General features: G+C 41.3%; 1 protein-coding gene across 2 annotated transcripts in view; it reads right to left on the minus strand.

Moving 5' to 3' along the window:
• Positions 1–2,581: 2,581 nt before the first annotated feature.
• SLC30A9 (solute carrier family 30 member 9) overlaps positions 2,582–21,254 on the minus strand; it is a 134,519-nt gene continuing 115,846 nt past the window's right edge. For both annotated transcript variants that reach the window (XM_077477562.1, XM_077477563.1), the window contains exon 18: positions 2,582–5,322. In XM_077477562.1, coding sequence (XP_077333688.1) covers positions 5,278–5,322 — 45 coding nt within the window. In that variant the 3' untranslated portion in view covers positions 2,582–5,277. The remainder of the gene's footprint in view (positions 5,323–21,254) is intronic.

The following is a 21,254-nucleotide window of genomic DNA, read 5'->3' on the forward strand; positions in this document are numbered from 1 at the left end:
GCAGTGAGTTCACCACTCCAAAGAAGCTGCTGCCAGCACATTTTCTGACGCCCTGCCAGCGCACCGCTCCAGTGTGAAAGCCCTCAGACTTTCACACTGGAGTGAATGGAGCCGCTTTTTTCAGGCGCTAAAAAGTGCCTGAAAAACACTTGCAGCGTGAAAGGGGTGTTAGGCCCGTACAACTTTTTTTCCGAGGGCCTTAAAGAGCTCTATTGCTCTTAGCATGGAGGACACCACACATGTCAAAAGCAAACAGAAGACCAGATCCTAAATGGCTGAATAAGACAGGTCTCACCTGTATATTCCTTAAGGAGGTTCTATTCATGAACAGTTAAACCTGAACACCGGATTCTAATTTCATGAAACTGAAGTGGTGGTTAATGTAGAGGTGTACTTTTTCCCTTATGAAAAATCTGCATTTTTCATGATTTAGATCATGAAAATTAATACACCTTACCAATGGATCATTATGCATCATTTAAGTATATAACAAACTATTTAAATAAAATTCTAATGTGCGTCTGTTCTAATATGTTAAAAACAGCAAATCATTTCCCTCTATGGGCTGTACTTTTTTTTTTTTTTACCATGACTATATATCTACATGTACACATCTTATGTGTATACATTTATAAATCACCCAAATTACGCTACAAGGATGAAACTAAGGGCACACCAATATGCAAACATCAAGTTGAACATGTCATGTCATTCCTGCCTTAGGTTGGCCATAGAGGACTTTTTTTTTTTTTTTTTGATCAGTGCAAAAAAGAAAAAAAGCTACAGATTTTCACATCCACACAAGCAAGGGGAATGAAGGAATCTTCCCTACTGTGCCATTGTATTCTGACAGTGTGACTTCGGCTGCTGCCACTAATTGCAAAAATGTTATCATTAGATTGACTTCTGTGAAGCAGGATCCTCCACACATAGATCAAGTCATGTCATTGCTGAACCAGCTGAATTTGGATCCATCTAAGGCCAGCTTTAGTATTCCAGCCTTACAGGTGTTGAGAATTCAAAGATGCTCTGTAACACACTGAAGGGTTCCTGCATTTCATTAACACTGCTAACTTACCCAGAATTGTGAATAGACAGCAGTGCTTTCTTTTCTTTTTTTCCTTAATTCCATTATGGAGACACATAGGTTCAAAACACAGACGATTGTCATGTCATTGTGATCTAGTCATCTAGTATTACATCAGTTAAATGAATTGATGAAGTCAAACTTCACTACCATGTTGGAATTATTTTAAAATCTATAATATACAAATTATTACTTGTTGATGGGCATTTCCTATTGCTTGGTGCCCTGTATATAAATGTGAACTATGCCACCCAGCTAAACTGCCTTAAAGAGTACACAGACCTATTATAAAAGAACATGATGATTTTACTGGACACACGTAGGACTGCAAATCATTCTCTCATATTCCAGAACCGCAGGGACAACCCATACAAATACACAAGACTGACCCAGAGGATGTTCTAGTATATAAAAGACATGGATTTTACATGTTACATTCTGAGGTTGAACTAAAAGAAAAAAAAAAAAAAAAATATACAAAATTTTTTTTTCTCTTTTACAAAAGAGAAAGTTAACTTTTTTTTTTTTTACATGGAACCAGACTGAAATTCTTACTATATAAACAAACAATGGATAGCAAAGATTGCAATATGCATAATAAAGGAGAAGCATGTGAAATCTTACAATATGTCAATTTAAATGTTGAACGCCAGCTTTTGATTTTGATTTTGATCTTTACAAGCTGGCCCAAATGAACTATGACCCTCACTAACATTTGATGCCCCTAGATGTGCGGTATAAACGAACTGCGGCTACATACAGCCCTGTGTTCTGGGTTTGAGCCAAGACTTCCTGCCTCCTACCTGGAACACAGATGGGTCTACCACAGCACCGCTCAGCCATTAAGCAATGAATATAGAACTTCCTCTGGCTCAGTCAGAGAAGCAGGCTGATGATGTCACAACCTCTGACTCAACCAGAGGAAGTTCTATATTCATTGCTAGAATACTTTGCTTTGTTTGAATGGCTGAGCACTGATCAGATAGACTCTACTATGTTCCAGGTATGAGACAGGAAGTCTCCGCTCAAACCCGGAAAACAGTGTGGAATGCTGTGTGTAGCTTCAGCTACATACAGTGTATACCGCAGATACAGCAATCTCACATGTTAGTGTGGGACAGTTCATTAGGACCATCTTGTAAAGTGTATCAAAAGCTGGAGTTCAGCTTAAAGGCCTCATGTGCACAGATGCATAGCAGCTCCCGTGTGCAGAGGCACATAATCCCGCCCTTTCCTGTCCCAGCAGACATCAACACAATAAGTGACTGTATGCTTAGAATGCACCAAGTTTGTGTTTCGCAATTCACTCTAAAGCATGCATAGGAAAATGCAGATGCTCCTAGAAAGTGCCAGAGATTTTTTTTTTTTTAATCGAAGAACACAGGACCTGCTACATTCATATGCATTAGGCCTTATACCAGCCATTTCATCATACACCCACTTTCAGTACATGCATGTACTCTGTACAAAGGTAAAAAAAATCACATATGCCGGTTTTTCACTAGAAGAAATTTACTTTAAATCCTAAGGTAACATTTTTATTACAATTTTGTTTGGACATCTAATAATAAATGTCTGTAAATAAATTAAAAATATACTTTCCTAAATGCAAAATTATAAATATACAGAGAGAGCATATTACAGTCTATGTTAAAACTGAAGAAAATTAAGATGTATAACTGCTTCAAAAACAGTCTAGGCAATACAGGATAATGTTAGAGGGGATAAGATTGCTGAAACCTCGAATTTAGAATATCAATGGGGGGGCCTAAAGCAGAGGGATGCGATCTAACAGAAATGTTTTGGATATCTTAGTGAAATGGAATACTTACTCTAGTATATGCATCAAGACTGAGATTTCTTAAAACTAAAAATCCATCCAGAATGATAGTTCAGTTCCATGTGGCTACCACAAGAGAAATGAGCATTAAAAATTCTGGTTCAAATTCATACATTCGTGTCTCTATGATGAGCCGCTATTAAAATCCCTTCTTTGTTTTCATGCTTTCTGCTCCACGCTCGATAGAAGCCCAACTTGTGGCGGTTACTATTGTTAAGCTTAGGCTGCCTAATGCATAACACACCATAAAATGTGCATGTGGCAATCTTAGCAGCACAACGCATATAAATGCATTGCCTCACATTGTGCTGCTCCATAACACACATTTGTTGAGAAAGTATATTGGTGTACCATCCAGAATTAATGACACCACTATACACCAATGCATGGAACATGAATTATTGTGTGTTGGCAGTAAGCAAGCGTAAGCCTTGCTTATCACTACAGGGAAAGCTTGCCATTTACTTCCCTGAAAGATACAAGCTAGCAAGTAATTTGGCCTTTAATTGTCAGACAATGACAAGCAGGCACTGATATAAAACATGGCAGAGGCGAATGGGTTTTCTTTGCAGATTACTGTGTGTCTATCAGTTTGGTAGAATCAGAGATCCTTTGGAGCTGTTATCAATGTTTCCTCCACTTAAACGTTTCATTGAGCAATAGTATCTGGCCAAAAAGAGGTCTTACCGGGGTAATAAAAAAAAAAATAAAAAAAAATCCTGTGGGCAGGATCTTGGGTAAGTCACAAGCATGGTACCATTCAGTGGACCAGTAAACACAAAATACAATCATCTTACCCAGGACTAGTCACAAAGATGTGTGCACTATTCAGAGCTGTACAGAATTTGAGTGCTATGCAGGTTAACTGATTGGTAAGTAATCAGCCATTTCAGGCTACACGAGGCTGGATGCAGTGTTTCTCCATCGCAGCAATAATCAGAATTATTATAACAAAATCCCTGGAGCTTACATAACCATCCCATTTACCCAACAAGACATCATGGCTCAGATAACAGCACGCAAATAGGTGACAAATCAACAATAGTCAGCTACCACACTAACAATATGGTCAGCCTTTAGTAGCCTAAATGGCCTACTTCAGGGAGCTAAAGCTAGCCAAAGAGGGTTTGAAATTTGAACCAACCTGTTGGGGTTTTTTCTACCCAGTTACTGCCGGCCGTGATCATTGTATTTTGCTCCCTGGTGTCAGAAAACAATAGCGCCATAGGAGGGATTCCCCCATCAAAACTAACTGATGAGGAGATCAAGCCATTTCCTTTCCTTCAAACTGTGGTTGAAGGAAAGACTATTGCATAATGTATGGCCTGCCTTAAGGCCTGTTCACATGAGCTTTGGTTTCTGAAGAGTGATTGGTTTCCTCTGCAGCCAAAGAGGGCGGTACAAGTACAGCTCAACTGCAGGAATTTACCCCCCCCATCTATAGGTCACTGTGGCTCAGATGTATCTGCCAATTTGCCTGATGTGTTGAAGACTGGGCTGATTACCATCTTCATGTTTGCAGGCTAGATGTTCAACTGCTGCTTCTTCCAGAGAATCAGATCCATTCCGATTTGTCACATCTCTTATAAACCTCACATCAGTTTGCTTATCTCAGTTTAGAAGATACTTCTGAAATGTGAATATTTCTTGCCATTTATGAATCTTACAGTTTATTCCACTACGTTTTATGTTTTTGTCTCTTGTTATACATATGTATGATCGTTAATAATGTTTTAATAATAACAATCACCTCTGTAGTGTACAGCAAAAAAAAATATATCTTAATTAATTGGATGAGTCCTGGGAGGCAGCCAACTGTTTGGTAGCATCAAAAAACAAACAAACCAACAATTCTTGAAAAACAACTTTTCAATCACTTCCAGTAAAAAATAAAAGCATCACAATCTTTGTTCTATATACAATGAGCATAAAATAGGAAGGAGGAATGGCAGGAGTGTTAATGGTTGATTCCTTATCTTAGGCTGCCCAGTAAGAGCTAAAGAAAACCCAGCAACCAAGGTCAATGTCACGCATGTAGATGGAATGAAAGAAAACAACGCAATTTCCTTCTGTGAGGCAGTTGTACTAATAAATGATGTTAGTTTTGCTTTTGCCTTTTTTTTTTTTTCGCCACAAAAAAGTGATTGCAGATAATTTGACAACAACAGACTCTAAGATGCTCTTGTAAACATGACTTCATATGCAGAGAATTTGCATTGTAGGGCGATTCGCACTCATTTACAATTTAGTCATGGAGCATGCACGCTGGAAAATGAAATGAAGCTTCTTCTACAGTCTCCTCTTTCCTTCCTTCCTTCATGAATTTTATGAATAGAAAATTCTTCCGCTTCTATAAAATTTCCAAGTCAACATGCCGAACCTCAGGATTGCATTGCTGAAACAAAGGGGAGAGGTAATTAATGAAACATTAGCATCCTGGATACATTATTCCAAGCTTGGCAATAGAGAAATAGTCTTATCTCTAGGAGATAAGAGTTGAGGGAGAAATGCCCCCAGCCTGCAGGACTGGAGACGTGCTCTGCAGCCACAATCTGCTCAGGGCGTAAGTGACTACTAATGGTCATAATTAATACTAGACATTCTTCTCCTCTTGCTATGAGCTGTTTGTACACGACACGATGGGGAAACAGAAGGCGGCACAGCTGGTACCAGCAGGGCTCTTCCCTGACCATGCTTTCTCTGTTTAGCTCCTATACACCTCCACCAGAAGCTGCTTTTAGATGAAGAACTTGAAGGCTGAGCCATTAAAGTTCATCTCTACTCAGTGATTACATTACATGTTAGCAGCCTTACTGCAATAGATAATAGCTAGATAAAGGGCTGAAACAGTTCTGCTTGAGAAAACCACACTTGGTGGAAATGACCACATGAGCTCTGTCAATAGGGAGAATTGTTTAAGGAAGGCCAAGGATCAGAGTATATTGCTTTCTGCCTTTAAAAAAAAAAAAAAAGACCAGGTCACCATTGACTCTCACCGATCAAATGACCGACCACCAGATGCAGCCCTGGACAGCGTTTCTATAACCAAAGTCAGTACTTATATCAATCAATAAGGATCAATTGCAGCAGGACTATTAAAGTGGTTGTAAACCCTTACAAAACCACTTTGACCTACAGGTAAGCCTAGATTAAGGCTTACCTGTAGTTCCAAGAAATATCTCCTAAACCTATACGGTTTAGGAGATATTTACCCGTAGACAGTGGCGCGCAGACGCACTGGGCAGGCCTCAGATCGCTGCGATATGCCGCGAGTGTCGGCTCCCGTGCGCATGTGTGGGAGTGACGTCATCGCAGCTCCGGCAAATCACAGCTCCGGGATCCATGGCAGCAGCGAAGAGGAAGACGAAGGACCGCTTTGGGGGCTTCGTTCTCAGGTAAGTTATTCATAATGAGCTAGTATGCTATGCACACTAGCTCATTATGCCTTCGCCTTGCAGGGTGTGTTTTTCTATTTTTTTTTTATTTTTTTATTTTTTTTCCCTTTAACAGAATATCTGGATATGGGCCTGTTTAAGTACATACTGCAACAGTAGCAGAGCAATATTTTTTTCACAAATTAAAATTGACATAAGATTAAAAAGTAATATTATGCCAGTGACAAAACTAGCAATAGTGGTACAGTGGTGTGAAAAAGTGTTTGCCCCCTTCCTCATTTCCTGTTCCTTTGCATGTTTGTCACACTTAAGTGTTTCGGAACATCAAACCAATTTAAACAATAGTCAAGGACAACACAAGTAAACACAAAATGCAATTTGTAAATGAAGGTGTTTATTATTAAAGGTGAAAAAAAATCCAAACCATCATGGCCCTGTGTGAAAAAGTGATTGCCCCCCTTGTTAAAACATACTATAACTGTGGTTGTCCACACCTGAGTTCAATTTCTCTAGCCACACCCAGGCCTGATTATTGCCACACCTGTTCACAATCAAGGCATCACTTAAATAGGAGCTGCTTGACACAGTAAGGTCCACCAGAAGATCCTTAAAAGCTACACATCATGCCGAGACCCAAAGAAATTCAGGAACAATTGAGAAAGAAAGTAATTGAGATCTATCAGTCTGGAAAGGGTTATAAAGCCATTTCCAAAGCTTTGGGAATCCAGCGAACCACAGTGAGAGCCATTATCCACAAATGGCGAAGACATGGAACAGTGGTGAACCTTCCCAGGAGTGGCCGGCCGCCCAAAATTACCCCAAGAGCGCAGCGACGACTCATCCAAGAGGTCACAAAAGACCCCACAACAACGTCCAAGGAACTGCAGGCCTCACTTGCCTCAGTTAAGGTCAGCGTTCATGCCTCCACCATCAGGAAAATACTGGGCAAAAATGGCATGCATGGCAGAGTTCCAAGGAGAAAACCACTGCTGAGCAAAAAGAACATCAAAGCTCGTCTCAATTTCTCCACAACACATTATGATGATCCCCAAGACTTTTGGGACAACATTCTGTGGACCGATGAGACAAAAGTGGAACTCTTTGGAAGGTGTGTGTCCAAGTATATCTGGCGTAGAAGGAACACTGCATTTCATAAAAAGAACATTATACCAACAGTAAAATATGGTGGTGGTAGTGTGATGGTCTGGGGCTGTTTTGCTGCTTCAGGACCTGGAAGACTTGCCGTGATAAATGGAACTATGAATTCTGCTGTCTACCAAGAGATCCTGAAGGAGAATGTTCCGACCATCTGTTCTTGTACTCAAGCTGAAACGAACTTGGGTTCTGCAGCAGGACAATGATCCTAAACACACCAGCAAGTCCACCACCGAATGGCTGAAGAAAAACAAAATGAAGACTTTGGAGTGGCCTAGCCAAAGTCCTGACCTGAATCCTATTGAGATGTTGTGGTATGACCTTAAAAAGGGCGTTCATGCTCGAAAACCCTCTAATGTAACTGAATTAGGACAATTCTGCAAAGATGAGTGGGCCAAAATTCCTCCAGGACGCTGTAAAAGCCTCATTGCACGTTATCGCAAACGTTTGGTTGCAGTTGTTGCTGCTAAGGGTGGCCCAACCAGTTATTAGGTTTAGGGGGCAATCACTTTTTCACACAGGGCCATGATGGTTTGGATTTTTTTTCACCTTTAATAATAAACACCTTCATTTACAAATTGCATTTTGTGTTTACTTGTGTTGTCCTTGACTATTGTTTAAATTGATTTGATGTTCCGAAACACTTAAGTGTGAAAAACATGCAAAGGAACAGGAAATGAGGAAGGGGGCAAACACTTTTTCACACCACTGTATTTATTAATGTACCTTTAGTGACTTCAACAGTTCAAATTATGCTACATGTAGTAATAGAAACAGTAAAAAAAAAAAAAAATCCCATGCTTCTGCACTATGACAGCCATGGACTACTTGGTACTGAATAATATACTTTGCCATGTCAGATCGTTCTCTCTCTCCTACCTATGCTTCTTTACGAGGAACAATGAATTGCACTATTCTGACCATTTTGGTTTATATATATTTTTTTTGTTGTTACCCCAGGTTTTTATTTTGAAGTGAGATTTTGGTATTGCCAAATGCCATCATGTCTCTATGCAAGACGCTGATAAGTTGAAACCGTGGGAGTTATTTACTAAAAACTACACAGTGCATAATCTGGTGCAGCTCTGCATAGAAACCAATCGGCTTCCAAGTTTTGAGCTAGGTTCACACCTGTGTGGCCGCAGTTTGCACAGGAACATGAACCAATTCATGCCCTGTGACATGCAGGAAAAAAGTCTCTGCACCATTTTTTTTTTTAAATCGCAGCCCAAGTTGTGGGTGCGATTTCCAGTGCGGGCGGCATGCCATTCGATCTAATGGGTCCCGCATTTCACTATGCGAGTGGTTGCAGCTGTGGGAAAGTTGTGCGGGTCCCGCAGCGGCATCACCCGCACAGGTGTGAACCAAGCTGATTGGCAAAGATCAATTGAACAAGCTGATGACGGTTTTGATGACAGGACCTAAAGAAGGGTTAATTCTGTATTTTAGAAGTTAACAAACGTTCAGGACCTTTAATTTACCAAAATCCATTCTTTACTTATAAACGTAACAGCTAAAATAAATGGTCGCTATTGCAAATGTACTTTCTTAAAAACGCTACAAATGAATAGTCGTATTTATAATTTCCAAAGAAGCCAAAATCCATATTTCAAAATAATATAAAAGCATAGCAGTAATAATCAAACAATTAATCTTTAATAACTGGCATGTCAAAATGTGATACATTAACCTGCAGCGATCCAGATCAGCAAATTAATTTTGAGATTGCTATTAAAAGCATTTCTGAAACGTGTAAGTGCATTACAAGAGCGGAATATAATTGTGTCAGAAGAATCTGGTATTGTGCTATTCCCAAAGAACAAAGAATGATCCTGTCCAATACTTACTGGCTGCCTGTAATGATGAAGAGCGCTAGTGTGATCATAGCCAGATACATGTTAACCATTTTGTAAATGCAGAATTTTTAGCCTTTTCATGGCTAGACTGACTTCTGTGGCTCATTAGCATGCCAGCAAGCAGCCAATCACGGCTATCCACAATCAATGCATGGATACATGTCCAAATGGCGTCATCAGGTTTCCACAACAACTCCAAGGCAGATAATCCACTGCCTTTCAGAAGAATAATAAACAATATGGATCCTGGATCAATCAAATCCCAGACACATCACTACTACCAGAGACTGACTTGGCCCTTTGTTCCAAGGCTTGCCTAAGAATAAGCTTAAGGCACGACTGTAGTCTAATACAAACCTGCCAACCGTCATTTTAGGGTTTAGCAAAAATAGGATTTTTAAAACAGCTTACCTGTAAAATCCTTTTCTTTGAAGTACATCATGGGACACAGAGGCATAGGAGTTACTATGTGGGTTATAGGCCTTCAGGTGATGGACACTGGCACACCCTAAGAAAAAAAGTGCACTCCCTATATAAACCCTCCCACTACTGGGAGTATCTCAGTTTTGTAGTAAGGCAATACACGTGTATACCAAGAAGGGAGGGACCTCTGTGTCCCGTGATGGACCTCAAAGAAAAGGATTTTACAGGTAAGCGGTTTTAAAAATCCTATTTTCTTAACATACATCACGGGACACAGAGCCACAGTAGTTACTATGTGGGATGTCCCATAGCAATGCCAACTGAATGGAAGGAGACAACAAAAAGTAGGGCAATAAGAGACTAGAGGACTAATACTGCAGTACCCTGCGATAGCCTAATGATCTTTTACATTTATTTGATAGACTCTGGTAAATGTATAGACTGAAGACCAAGTGGCACCCTTACAGATTTGAGCCATGGAGACTTCGTGATGGATGCACTGCCCAGGAAGCACCAACAGCCCTAGAGGAGTGCGTTTTGATTTGAGAGGGTGGAATCCACCTCTTTAACCATGAGCTTGAACAGTTACTTGTCAAATCTATTAAGAATAGTAGATTTCGATGCTGCCTGTCCATCTTTAGGACTTTCAGACATGACAAAAAAAAAAAAAAAAAAAAAAAAAAAAAAATCAGTTTTTCGAATCTGAGCAATCGCCTTTAAGTAGACATTGACTGCTCTAATCACATCAAAAAAAAAATTATTGTGATTTTCCTTCCAGAGAACAGGGTTCTGGAAAAAGGACGGTAGAACAATATCCTGGTTTAGAGAAAAACCTGATACTACCTTTGGTAAAAGGTTAGGATGAGGACGCAATACTACCTCATCCTTGTGAACAACAAAAACATGGCTCTTTAGAAGAAAGAGCAGCCAATAGTGATACTCTTCTTGCAGCAGATATGGTTACCAGAGAAAATAGTTTCCTTGTCAAAAAAAGGACCAAGGGAATATGTCATATCGGCCCAAAAAAGGCCGTTTTGTAATGCCGACAACTAAATTCCCAAGGATTCAGGGGTTACTTAACCAGAAATTAAGCCAAGTTACCCCCTGAATAAATTTATGGACCAAAGAATGCGAAACAAGTGGTCGTTGAAATAATACCGATAAGGCCGAGACCTGTCCTTAGAAAGCACTCAAGGCCAGCTCTATTTCTCACCCCATGTGCATAAAAAATAAAAAAATCAAGGACTCTACCTAGACTTATTTCCTGGGGTGCAGCTCCTGGATTTCATACCAGGAGACATAGGTTTCCCAGACTTCATAATATATAACCACGGAGGCTGGCTCTGCATAAACCAAGGTAGAAAACTACTGAATCTAACAGCCCACGTTTCCTCAGAGTGTGGGCCTCAATAGCCAAACCATTACATTTATTGTTTGTAAAGTAGGATGGAACTTCAGACCCTACGAGCGAAGTTCTGGCCACGAAGGTAGGGTCTATGGGTTCCCTACTGCCATCTCTGCATACCAAGATTTCCTGGACCCCGCTGGGGTTACAAGAATCAGCACCTTCCCTTCCTGCTTGATCCTGTGAAGAAGTTGTGGATGCAGGCTGAATAGGAGGGAATGCACAAATCAGTGAGAACCAATTCCACAGGAATAGGAAGGCATCCATTCTGCATGCTAGCGGATCCTTTGTTCTTGACACAAAGTTGTCAAATTTTATTTGTTGATCCTGGATGCAAACAGATCTATGTCTGGGATTCCCCATCCTAGACATATTGCAGGAAGATATCGGGGTGAAGAATCATTCTCCCAGGAAAAACTGCTGGTGACTCAAGTAGTCCGCCTGCCAATTTTCTATTCTTAAAGTACATTGTTTTCTTCACAAGATCGGATAAGCTTCACCATTCTCTGGGCTGCACAACTTCTTGTGCCCCCTTGGTGATCAATATAGGCCATTGCTGTGGCATAAACGGATTGACTACAACAGCAGAATACCTTAAACTGAATGTTCAGGCCTCAGAACCAAGTGTTCTGCCTGAATTTTTAAAATGTTAATGGGCAAAGTCACTTATGATCTAGGCCACTTCTCCTGGACAGTTGCCTCTTTCAGGGCTGTCCCCCAACCTAAACAAAAAAAGGTTGGCATATGTTGATACTATTTCCCAGGTAACTGAAAGAAGGATTTTCCCCTTCACAGATTTTTGGATGTTAACCATAAACTGAGGCTCCGGCACACTCAGCCTACAGAACCTGGTATTTCCAGGTGGTCTTTCATCCGGGTACTAACGAGGCCCGACCCTGCTTAGCCTCCAAGAATAGACGAAATCGAGTGCCATCAGGGTGATGTGGCCGTAGGCTTTGGAGTCAGACACATTGGGAATATAGAGCTTGAATTCTCTGTTTCAAGCAGATAGACTCATTCTAGAGCAGAAAGCAGTATCCTGAGCATAAATAATGGCCTCGAATTAAGCCACCATCTTTCTCAACAAAGTTGAATAGGAGAAAAAACATCTTGCTTCGACTACCTAGATCAGACCTTTATGGTGCTGAGCCACTATGGTGCTTAACCACTTCCCGACCGGCGCACGACGATGTACGTAGGCAGAATGGCACGGGCAGGCAAACTGGCGTACAGGTATGTCCATTTGAAATTGCCATCGCATGTGTGCGTCAGCGGCACTCGCACGTTCCGGTTGGGACCCCCGTGAGTCTGGCTGCGGGTCCCGCGGACTTGATTGCCGCGGGGATACCCGTGATCGTCTCAAGGGGAGGCTGAACGGGGAGATGCAGAAGTAAACAGCATCTCCCCATTCTGCTAGCAACAAGTGACACCGATCTCTGCTCCCTGTGATTGGAGCAGGGATCAGTGTTCACATTTTGCACAAATCAATCAATAATCGCTTATTGCCATTTTTTTTACCAAAAATATGTAGAAGAATACATATTGACCTAAACTGAGGAAAAATATTTTTTTTTATATATTTTTGGGGGATATTTATTATAGCAAAAAAAAAAAAAGCGACAATTTAAAAAAAAAAAAAAAAAAAAAAAAAAAAAAGCATTATTTTTAAGTTTATAGCGCAAAAAATAAAAACCGTAGGTGATCAAATACAACCAAAAGAAAGCTCTATTTGTGGGGGAAAAAAAAAAAAGGACTTCAATTTTGTTTGGGAGCTACGTCGCAATTGTCAGTTAAAGCGAAGCAGTGCCGAATCGCAAAATGGTCCAGTCTGAAAGAGGTTAAACACCTGTTAAAACTGGTCTCAATGATTTAACCAATTACTGTCAGCGCAGGCTGAGACACTCAACCTGCCAACGAAATTTTTTTTTTTTTTTTTTTTTTTTTTTTTTTTTTTTAAATAGGAATTCCAACCTTTTATCTATCGGATCCCTAAGTATTTAAAGTGGAAGTAAACCCATCGATTTAAACAGTTTCAAAAAAACGGCATGCCGGGAATGCTCACTGCACATTGGCTGTGCTCTCAACCAAACTGTCAAACCACCCAATGGCTGGTGTCATAACGGATCACATGTGGCAGCTGAAGATTAAACAGAGGCAAAGATGGCAGCTTCCGTGGATGAAAACGATAGGGGAGTTTACTTCCACTTTAAGTAATGTCTGCTGGACAAGTCAAACTTACAAAGGATATAGTAGTGTTAATTGCTGGTATACCCCGCTTAGAGAATTTTCTCTACCATAGGATAAAGTGTGAAAAACTTTTTAGAATGGAATAAAGCTTATCTGGGTGATCTTCCAGATGCAACATTTTTTTCCTCAGCAATGAAGGGACAGGAAAAAGCATACACAGTTTGAGGAGGCTTTAGCGAACACTCAGTTAAGGGTACATTGATGTGGAGCAGATCATTCAGCAAGAAATTGTACCCGCAATTGACACCGCAGAAGAGGAGTTATCAGCCTCACCACGGTCCCGAGGGAATAGTCTTCTCCTGCCCCCTAGTTCCTCAGTCTGAGGGTCTTGGGAAAATGGAAGAGAACCTGTCGCATCTTGACCACACTGGGATGCGATTAACCACTCTGGTATGCGATTAAAGTCACTCAACTTCTTTTAAAAACCTACCATGGCTGAGGAAAACCAAAAAAAAAAAAAAAGGAGTAAAAGAACAGTGGCTACAGTGTTGAAAACCGTTGCAAACATTTCATGGTCCCCGATGCTCACTCTGACCAGCCAACCCCATCTCAGGGGAGAATGCCATTTGTGTCCCTCCGCAGCTTGCAGCAATAACACTAGTGCTTTAAAAAAAAAATAAAAAAATAAAAAAACAACAAACAAAACACAAACAAAACACAAACAAAACACAAACAAAACACAAACAAAACACAAACAAAACACAAACAAAACACAAACAAAACACAAACAAAACACAAACAAAACACAAACAAAACACAAACAAAACACAAACAAAACACAAACACTTTCCGGCGCTGATTGTTGAAGGACACCAATGCTGTGCTAAGCCCCACCCCCCCCCCCCCCCTTCGCCTACAGCCCACTCCTCTCTTGCAAAAGAAAAAAAGTTTTCCCGCGGAAGCGTGGGCCTCTGATCTTGCTTGTTCCCGATACAATGTGAGCTCTGAGGAAGCGCGAAAAGGTATGTGCTCTATACAGCCCCCAGTGCTGACACAAGCATGACAACATTTACCAACTTAAAAGGAGACATTCATAAGAAAAATTTTAAAATTTCTTAGAAAAACTCCAGTCGTGAAACTTACGCAGAGGTTGCTCCTGATCTATAGAAAGTATAAATAGCACCGATCAAAGTAAAATTCCAGCCCCAACCCAACTAGTCTTAAAAATTTCCCCTCCCCCTCCTAACACCCATGCTGAATAACCTGTGTAATACATTTTTTGATATATTTACCTATTCTCAGCCCGCTCTGGTCACACAATCACGTGTCAGTCAGTGGTGGCTGAAGGGGAGAGGAGAAAGTGCTTGGCAATGACTGGGAATGGTGACATCACCCATAGGCTCCCATGGCCAATCCGTGGTTGGCGCTTCCTCCTCTTCCCTGCAGCCACTGTTGGCTGACACAGGGAAGCTGGATCACGTGACCAGACCAGAGCAGGCTGAGAAAACTTAAGTATATACATCTTTTTTTTACACATGTTAGCCAGCATAGATGTTAGGAGGAGAGGACAGGGGACCTTTTTTTAGACTAGTTGGTATTTTTGCACTTCCCATCCTTAGAAGAGTTCTCTCAGTTACCATGGACGAAGTTGATAAAAGGCTTCCCAAACACAATGAAGTCAACAAAATAACAAAAAGGTATTAGAAGGCTGAGCGTATATTTAGCTTGAACATTCAAGTCATGACAGGTTACCGCTAACAACTGATAACACAGGTGCTGCTTGGCCTATTACAATAATATAACATTTTTTTTTAAAATAGGACAAACATTTGAAATGACCAGGCCCCTAAAACTAGGGGGAATTGTGGATAGTGCATGCAAAGGGGTGATTAAAATAGGGTAGAAGGAGAAGTTTTCCTCCAGCTGCCTGTTCCCCAATAAAGAACTTGTCATGCTAGACTTGCACCTCCCAAGCCAAAGAAAACTACAAATGTCTGAACATGGGCAGACTAACCACTCTAGACACAGTTGTAGCAGACACATTAGGCTTTGCACGGTCTAATGCTCATTCAGATGGAGCAGAGCTGCATCTCGATTACACCAGTTAAATAAATCATTATGGAAAATGTGAAAAACTAATGACAAAAATAAACAGAAGTGTTGGTGCAGCTATCTAAGCACTTGTGCTGCTAAAAGAGAAGACATTAAATCATTGATGAGATCTTGTTACGATTTAAAACTCTGTATATAAAGATACTTTAGATTTAAAAAGTGATTTGTTAACAATTTTACACTACAACCTTTGGATGTCAAGTCCATTTACATGGCAAAACATATGGTATCAAAACTGTTATTATCCGAAATTTGTGCCAATTACACAAATGTAAATGTATGTTTTCAAAAACGATATTTATAACATGCATAGAACCACAGCTTTAACATGAACCTATCCTATGCACCAAAGTGTATAAGCCAACAATACTAATAACCTTCAAAACATTAGATTTCTATTTGAGTTCAAGCTGGTATCTTTGCACCTGGGGTTTATTACCCTTAGTACCCTCATGCCTCTCCGGCTTCCTGCTCCCATTATTAAACAAGAGGTTTTTATTTTATTTTTAAAAAGCCCTTCATGGTTCTTTTAACTTAACCTAGTCCGGTGTTACATGAGCCACACCGGCACCTCCTCTGGGAGTGGAGATAGTGAATCCAGTGCTGCAGTCTGGACCCCACCGCCAGCAGGACCCCCCCCCCCCCCATTGTGACATCATTACACCCCTGCAGTCTTCTGGAGCTTGAGAGATCCATTACCGTTGGAGAACCAATGGAAAGTGTTCAGGTCACCCAGACAATGATGTGGGCATGCAGAAAGAAGAAACCCTTCCACTCTGCAGTCCAGAAGATGAAAGACTAGGGACTAGGGATCTGGTGTGACCACACATTTAAGTAAAAAAAAAAAAAAAAAGCGATTTGTTTGTGGGGGTTGAAAGATAGCATTGATATTAAAGTGGAATTTCAGCGTAACCCTAACGTCTAAATGTTCCCTTAGCCCTCTTATCAACTCTGTATAAAGATACTTGCCTATCAGCCAGCTTTGGTCCAGTCACATGATCTCCCATGTTCGCCAGTGGCGGCTACGGAGGAGAGGAGAGCGCCAGCAATGGCTAGTAAAGCCTTCAGTCGTGACGTCACTCATAGGCTTATTATGGCCCATCAATTGTCTGCTTTCCCTCCTTGCCTGCAGCCACGCTGGTTGACACAGGGGATTAGGATCACGTAAACAAACTGGAGCGGTCTGAAAGTAGGCATGTACATCTTTCTTACATTAATTAGTAAGAATTGGTGTTAGGAGGGGTAAGGGGACAAGAGTAGTTAGGGTTAAGCTGGAATTCTACTTTGAGTCTTTGGTCCCATCACATAACTGTCCAAATAATTGTAGAGGTTCTACTTTTTCATGGCTGCATGACAAGGGGGAGTCTCATCAACAGGAGGAACTTCACTGGAAGCTGGAGAGAAGAGCCGAATAGGCAGCCTGTACTAGATGTGCGCATTATTGCAGGATTTGGGTTCGACCTTCAGAGTTGTATGCAAGTGGAAGTATATACCGCTTGTTTAATGAGGTTGTATCTGTATTGCACACAAGGGGCTTTGGATGTACAGTTAGTCACTGGAACATAAGGCTGAGTGTACACAGAGAGGATCTGTTGGAAGGATTCCGCTAGCTCAGCGGGAGATCCCTCCATTGATCCCCGCTGAGCAGGTGGATGACAGGTTCGTCTCCGCTCACTGTGAAGGGACAGACCTGTCAGAGCCTCGCTGTTCTCTATGGGGAGATCGGATTAAAACAGACTGTCAGTTTTCATCTGATCCACTGGATGGATGGCGAACGTCTGTTTTGAGCGGATCTGGTTGGATTGGATGGCAAGCGAGCGTCAGCGGACACATCTCCGCTGATATGCACCCGCTCAAAAAAGTTAATGGGTGGCCTGCTCGGATCCGCCTGAAAAATGCACCGGCAGATCGTGTGGGCCTAAAAGAGTAATTTTCATGATTACACCTAAAACAAGGAATATTAGGATTTTTTTTCTACAGCTTACATGTAAAATCCTTTTCTTGGAGTACATCACAGGACACAGAGCAGCCATAATAACTAACTGGGTTACACGCCACCTATTGGTTAATGGACATGGTTAAATCAAAAAAGAAATCCTCCCCTATATAACCCCTCCTACACAGGAAGTTTTGTAGCAAGCAATAAACTTCCTAAACAAGGGGGGAGGGATCTCTGTGTCCCGTGATGTACTCCAAGAAAAGTATTTTACAGGTAAGGTGTAGAAAAAAAAAATCCTAATTTCTTTATCGTACATCACGGGACAGAGAGCAGCCATAATAACTAACTGGGACCAAGCAATGCTTTTGAGGGGAGGGAACCCATTATGACAAAAAAAAAAAAACCCCCATTAGAACAACAGTATCTATATTGCTGCCTGCAGTACACTGCGTCCAAACACAACATCCTCCTGAGTCCCAACATTCACTGGATAAAACCTAGTGAAGACCAAGTAGCAGCCTTGCAAATCTGAGCAATCGATGCTTGATGATGAACTTCCCATAAAGCACTCATTCTTCTGGAAAAGGCGGAGCCTTAACCCTTAATCCAGATTCCTGAACAATCACTTGGCGAAAATAGTCAACTTAGATGCTGTCTGTTCTTCTTGGGACCTTCTGCCAATACAAGCAGAACATCAGTCTTCCGCATTATTGATAAACTGCCAGATCCACTGCTAAACATTTAACCTGGATGCCGTCTGCCCTTCCTGGGCTCTTCTGGCTGCACAAATCAGGATTCCTGACCTGTGCTGACAACTCAAGTAGACCCTGAGCGTCTGAACTACCTTTAGATTTTTTCGACTGACTGTGGATTAGAAGAAAAATATAAAAAGCAAGATACTGTCCTGATTCAAGTGAAAACTAGAAACCACTCTAGGCAATAGAGATAGATTAGGATGCAACATCACCTTATGTGTGACCAAGAATGGCTCCTTGCATGAAAGAACCGCCAGCTCTGACACTCCATTTAATGAAGTGATAGCAACCATAGAAGCCATCTTATGAGATAAGGGACTAACAGTCTCCCAATTGGTTCAAAAATGGCCTCTGCAAAGATAGCCAAGAGGGAATCCCAGTCCCATGGACACAAGAGTGGCCTGACATGTGGGACCATCTACACTACTTGCTGTATGAAGTATGAATCCAGGAGTGAAAAACCAATGGCCTCTGGAAAAAATGGATTGGGGTGAACTCGAACCCTTAATGGTGCTTAAGGCCAATCTCCTTTACCCTACTGACGGGAGAAAGATAAGAACCTTTCCCACTCATTCCTGTGAGTGACACTTCCTGGCTTCCCCCAGGCAAAACATTTCCAAGTCCTGTAATCAAGGTTCCCTGAAACCAGCTTCCAGGGCTAAACAGTGTTGAAATACAGGACTAAAGACCATTAGGTCTGGGAGTGTTCAAGGAGCGAGCCCCACAAGACTCGCCATGTCAGCGTAGCAAGCCCTCCTAGGCCAATTTGTCTAACACTTAATGTTACCACCTCCCAGATTCTTCACAAAAGATGTGAGAAGTCGAAACAGAGGAAAAGCATCTAATAAGGGAGAACTGGTCGCAAAGGTGTTACCAGTGCATCTGCCCCTATTGCCGTGAGACTTTTGTCCCAGACACAATGATCCTCTACCAAAGACCTAGAGTAGGACTAAGTAAGGAACGTGCCTTGACCTAGATACAACTTCCTCCTGAAGAAATGTATCGAAGGAAAATCTGGAACAGATTGCTTCCTGAACAAAGATTATTGAGGCAAACTTAGATTGGCACATCTGCATTTTCAGCAAGGCCAGTACTGGGCTTGGAGCTTCATGACCCCTCGGAGCTGTGGCCAGCCCAAAGAGCAGAGTAACAAAAAAAAAAAAAAAAACACGCCTTTGCGCTGCAATTTGCAAAAACCCTTGATAAATCCAGAAAAAAATAAAAATAAATAAAAAAAAAATCGGTACATGAAGATATGCGCCATTGGACGACTATAGACCTCAATACCTACCTCTCGCAGGAGATCAACACTAAATGGACAGAACCTGAAACAGAAGGAAAATTCTGCAATGCCAAACATCACAGTGGCTCAGATGCATCTAACATCACTGTCCATTTGGGGGGGGCGTTGTGGACACTACCAGATCACTGAACCTGAGAGCGGTGCAGTGTCATAAGGCTGCATTACAGGCAAACCTCAAAAGAATCTTCTCTCCTTCCAATGAGGCTCGGGTACCATTCATTTTGGCTGATAGCTTTTTCGAATGGATCTGATTGAAGTCCATGATTCCTAATAGAACCGTCCAGACCTCCAAGTACACTCCAAGGAGCACATATCACATCAGTGACCATTCACCTAACAGACACTGCCAAAAAAATGAGGTACTTCCTCTGTAGAAGGGGTTATATAGGGGAGGACTTCTTGTTTGATTCATTTACCTGTGTCCATTCACCAATAGGTGGCGTATAACCCAGTTATGGCTGCTCTGTGTCCCGTGATGTATGATAAAGAAAGCGCCTTTATAAGCATTTCAAGTTGGAGGCATTGTATGCCCAACTCCTGTTAGTGTACACAAAACACCAAAAATTTAACATCCAACACATGTAACTGGCTAACAAGACTGGGGCTGAAAACGTGTTTGTAGGAGGAAGACCTGCAGTATTCAGCAAGGAAGAACGAATATAGAATGTAATTAAAATTGCTAAAATCCATGCATTGTAGATCATGGATATAAGGAGATTTTTAGTGGTGGCGTTACACTTTAATGAATTAAAAAGGTAATGTTTCGTGAAACATAGCATCAAGATGACTGATGACGACAAACAAACCAGTCAAACTGGTCTCTAGGGGTGATTGTAGCCGTATTATTGTACTTGTATTGGCAACAAAAATTAAAAATTTTACAGCAAGCTTTCATGTTTCCCTTCTTCTTGGTCCAAACAGTGTAGTGTATGGCTTAAACCCCAAAAGCGTGTCCTAAAAAGTCAGTGCAAAAAAAATGCATCATGGACCATACACCATTGTTTTGTTTTCTATTTTTCTAGGGGATGCAATTGTTGTTTCAGTCATTTTGAGAAGAGGTTGGGCTGTTATTGCACTTCACTGATCTATGCAGCGTCTTATTAAATAGCAGAGTAATCTGTTTCTATAGATGTATTCAGCACATTATATTTGTAATCACTGTGTAGTTATTAAAGCGAGGGAAAGTCATTTCAGAGCTACATTTGCCATACTAGGAAAGAAGACCAAAATTCAATTACAGAGAGAACTTCCTAAATGTAGGAGGATTCTTAAAAAATACTGTGTGAGCACAGCATGGCAAAACACATGCACACAAAACTGAAAATAAACTCTCCGGGGAGCTGACAAGTTGAATAGTGAGGAAATTAGCAACTATAAATTAGAAGGAGCAAAGTCTGTCGCAGAAACATGGAATTGGATGTCGAAAAAAAATAAGCGGTTCATTTAATCTTGAGTTGCATAACTGGGGACTTTGGGGTCTAGTAACAACAGACATATTTAAAAGTGAAATTCAATATAAATCAGCAATGCTTGAAATAGAGACAAGAAAAGAAAAGTACAGTATGTGTGCTGCCCGAAGCAGCCAATCACATTTCAGCCAAATGAGCATAGAAAAGGCAGCTAAGATCTTATTGGTAAACTGCTTGCCAACCAGCCGCCGTCATTATACTGCGGCAGGTCAGCATCCCACGAACTGTTGTAGCTATACGTTGGCTCAAGGGATCGCAGGCGCACAGCGGGGGTCCCGATGCTCGTGGCAGACGGTCGTGATGACCGCTGGCTACGAGCGATCGCGAG

This window comes from Lithobates pipiens, unplaced genomic scaffold (genome assembly GCF_037356315.1).
Source record: "Lithobates pipiens isolate NorthernLeopardFrog02 unplaced genomic scaffold, aLitPip1_a1.2 Scaffold_13, whole genome shotgun sequence".
Lineage (NCBI taxonomy): Eukaryota > Metazoa > Chordata > Amphibia > Anura > Ranidae > Lithobates > Lithobates pipiens.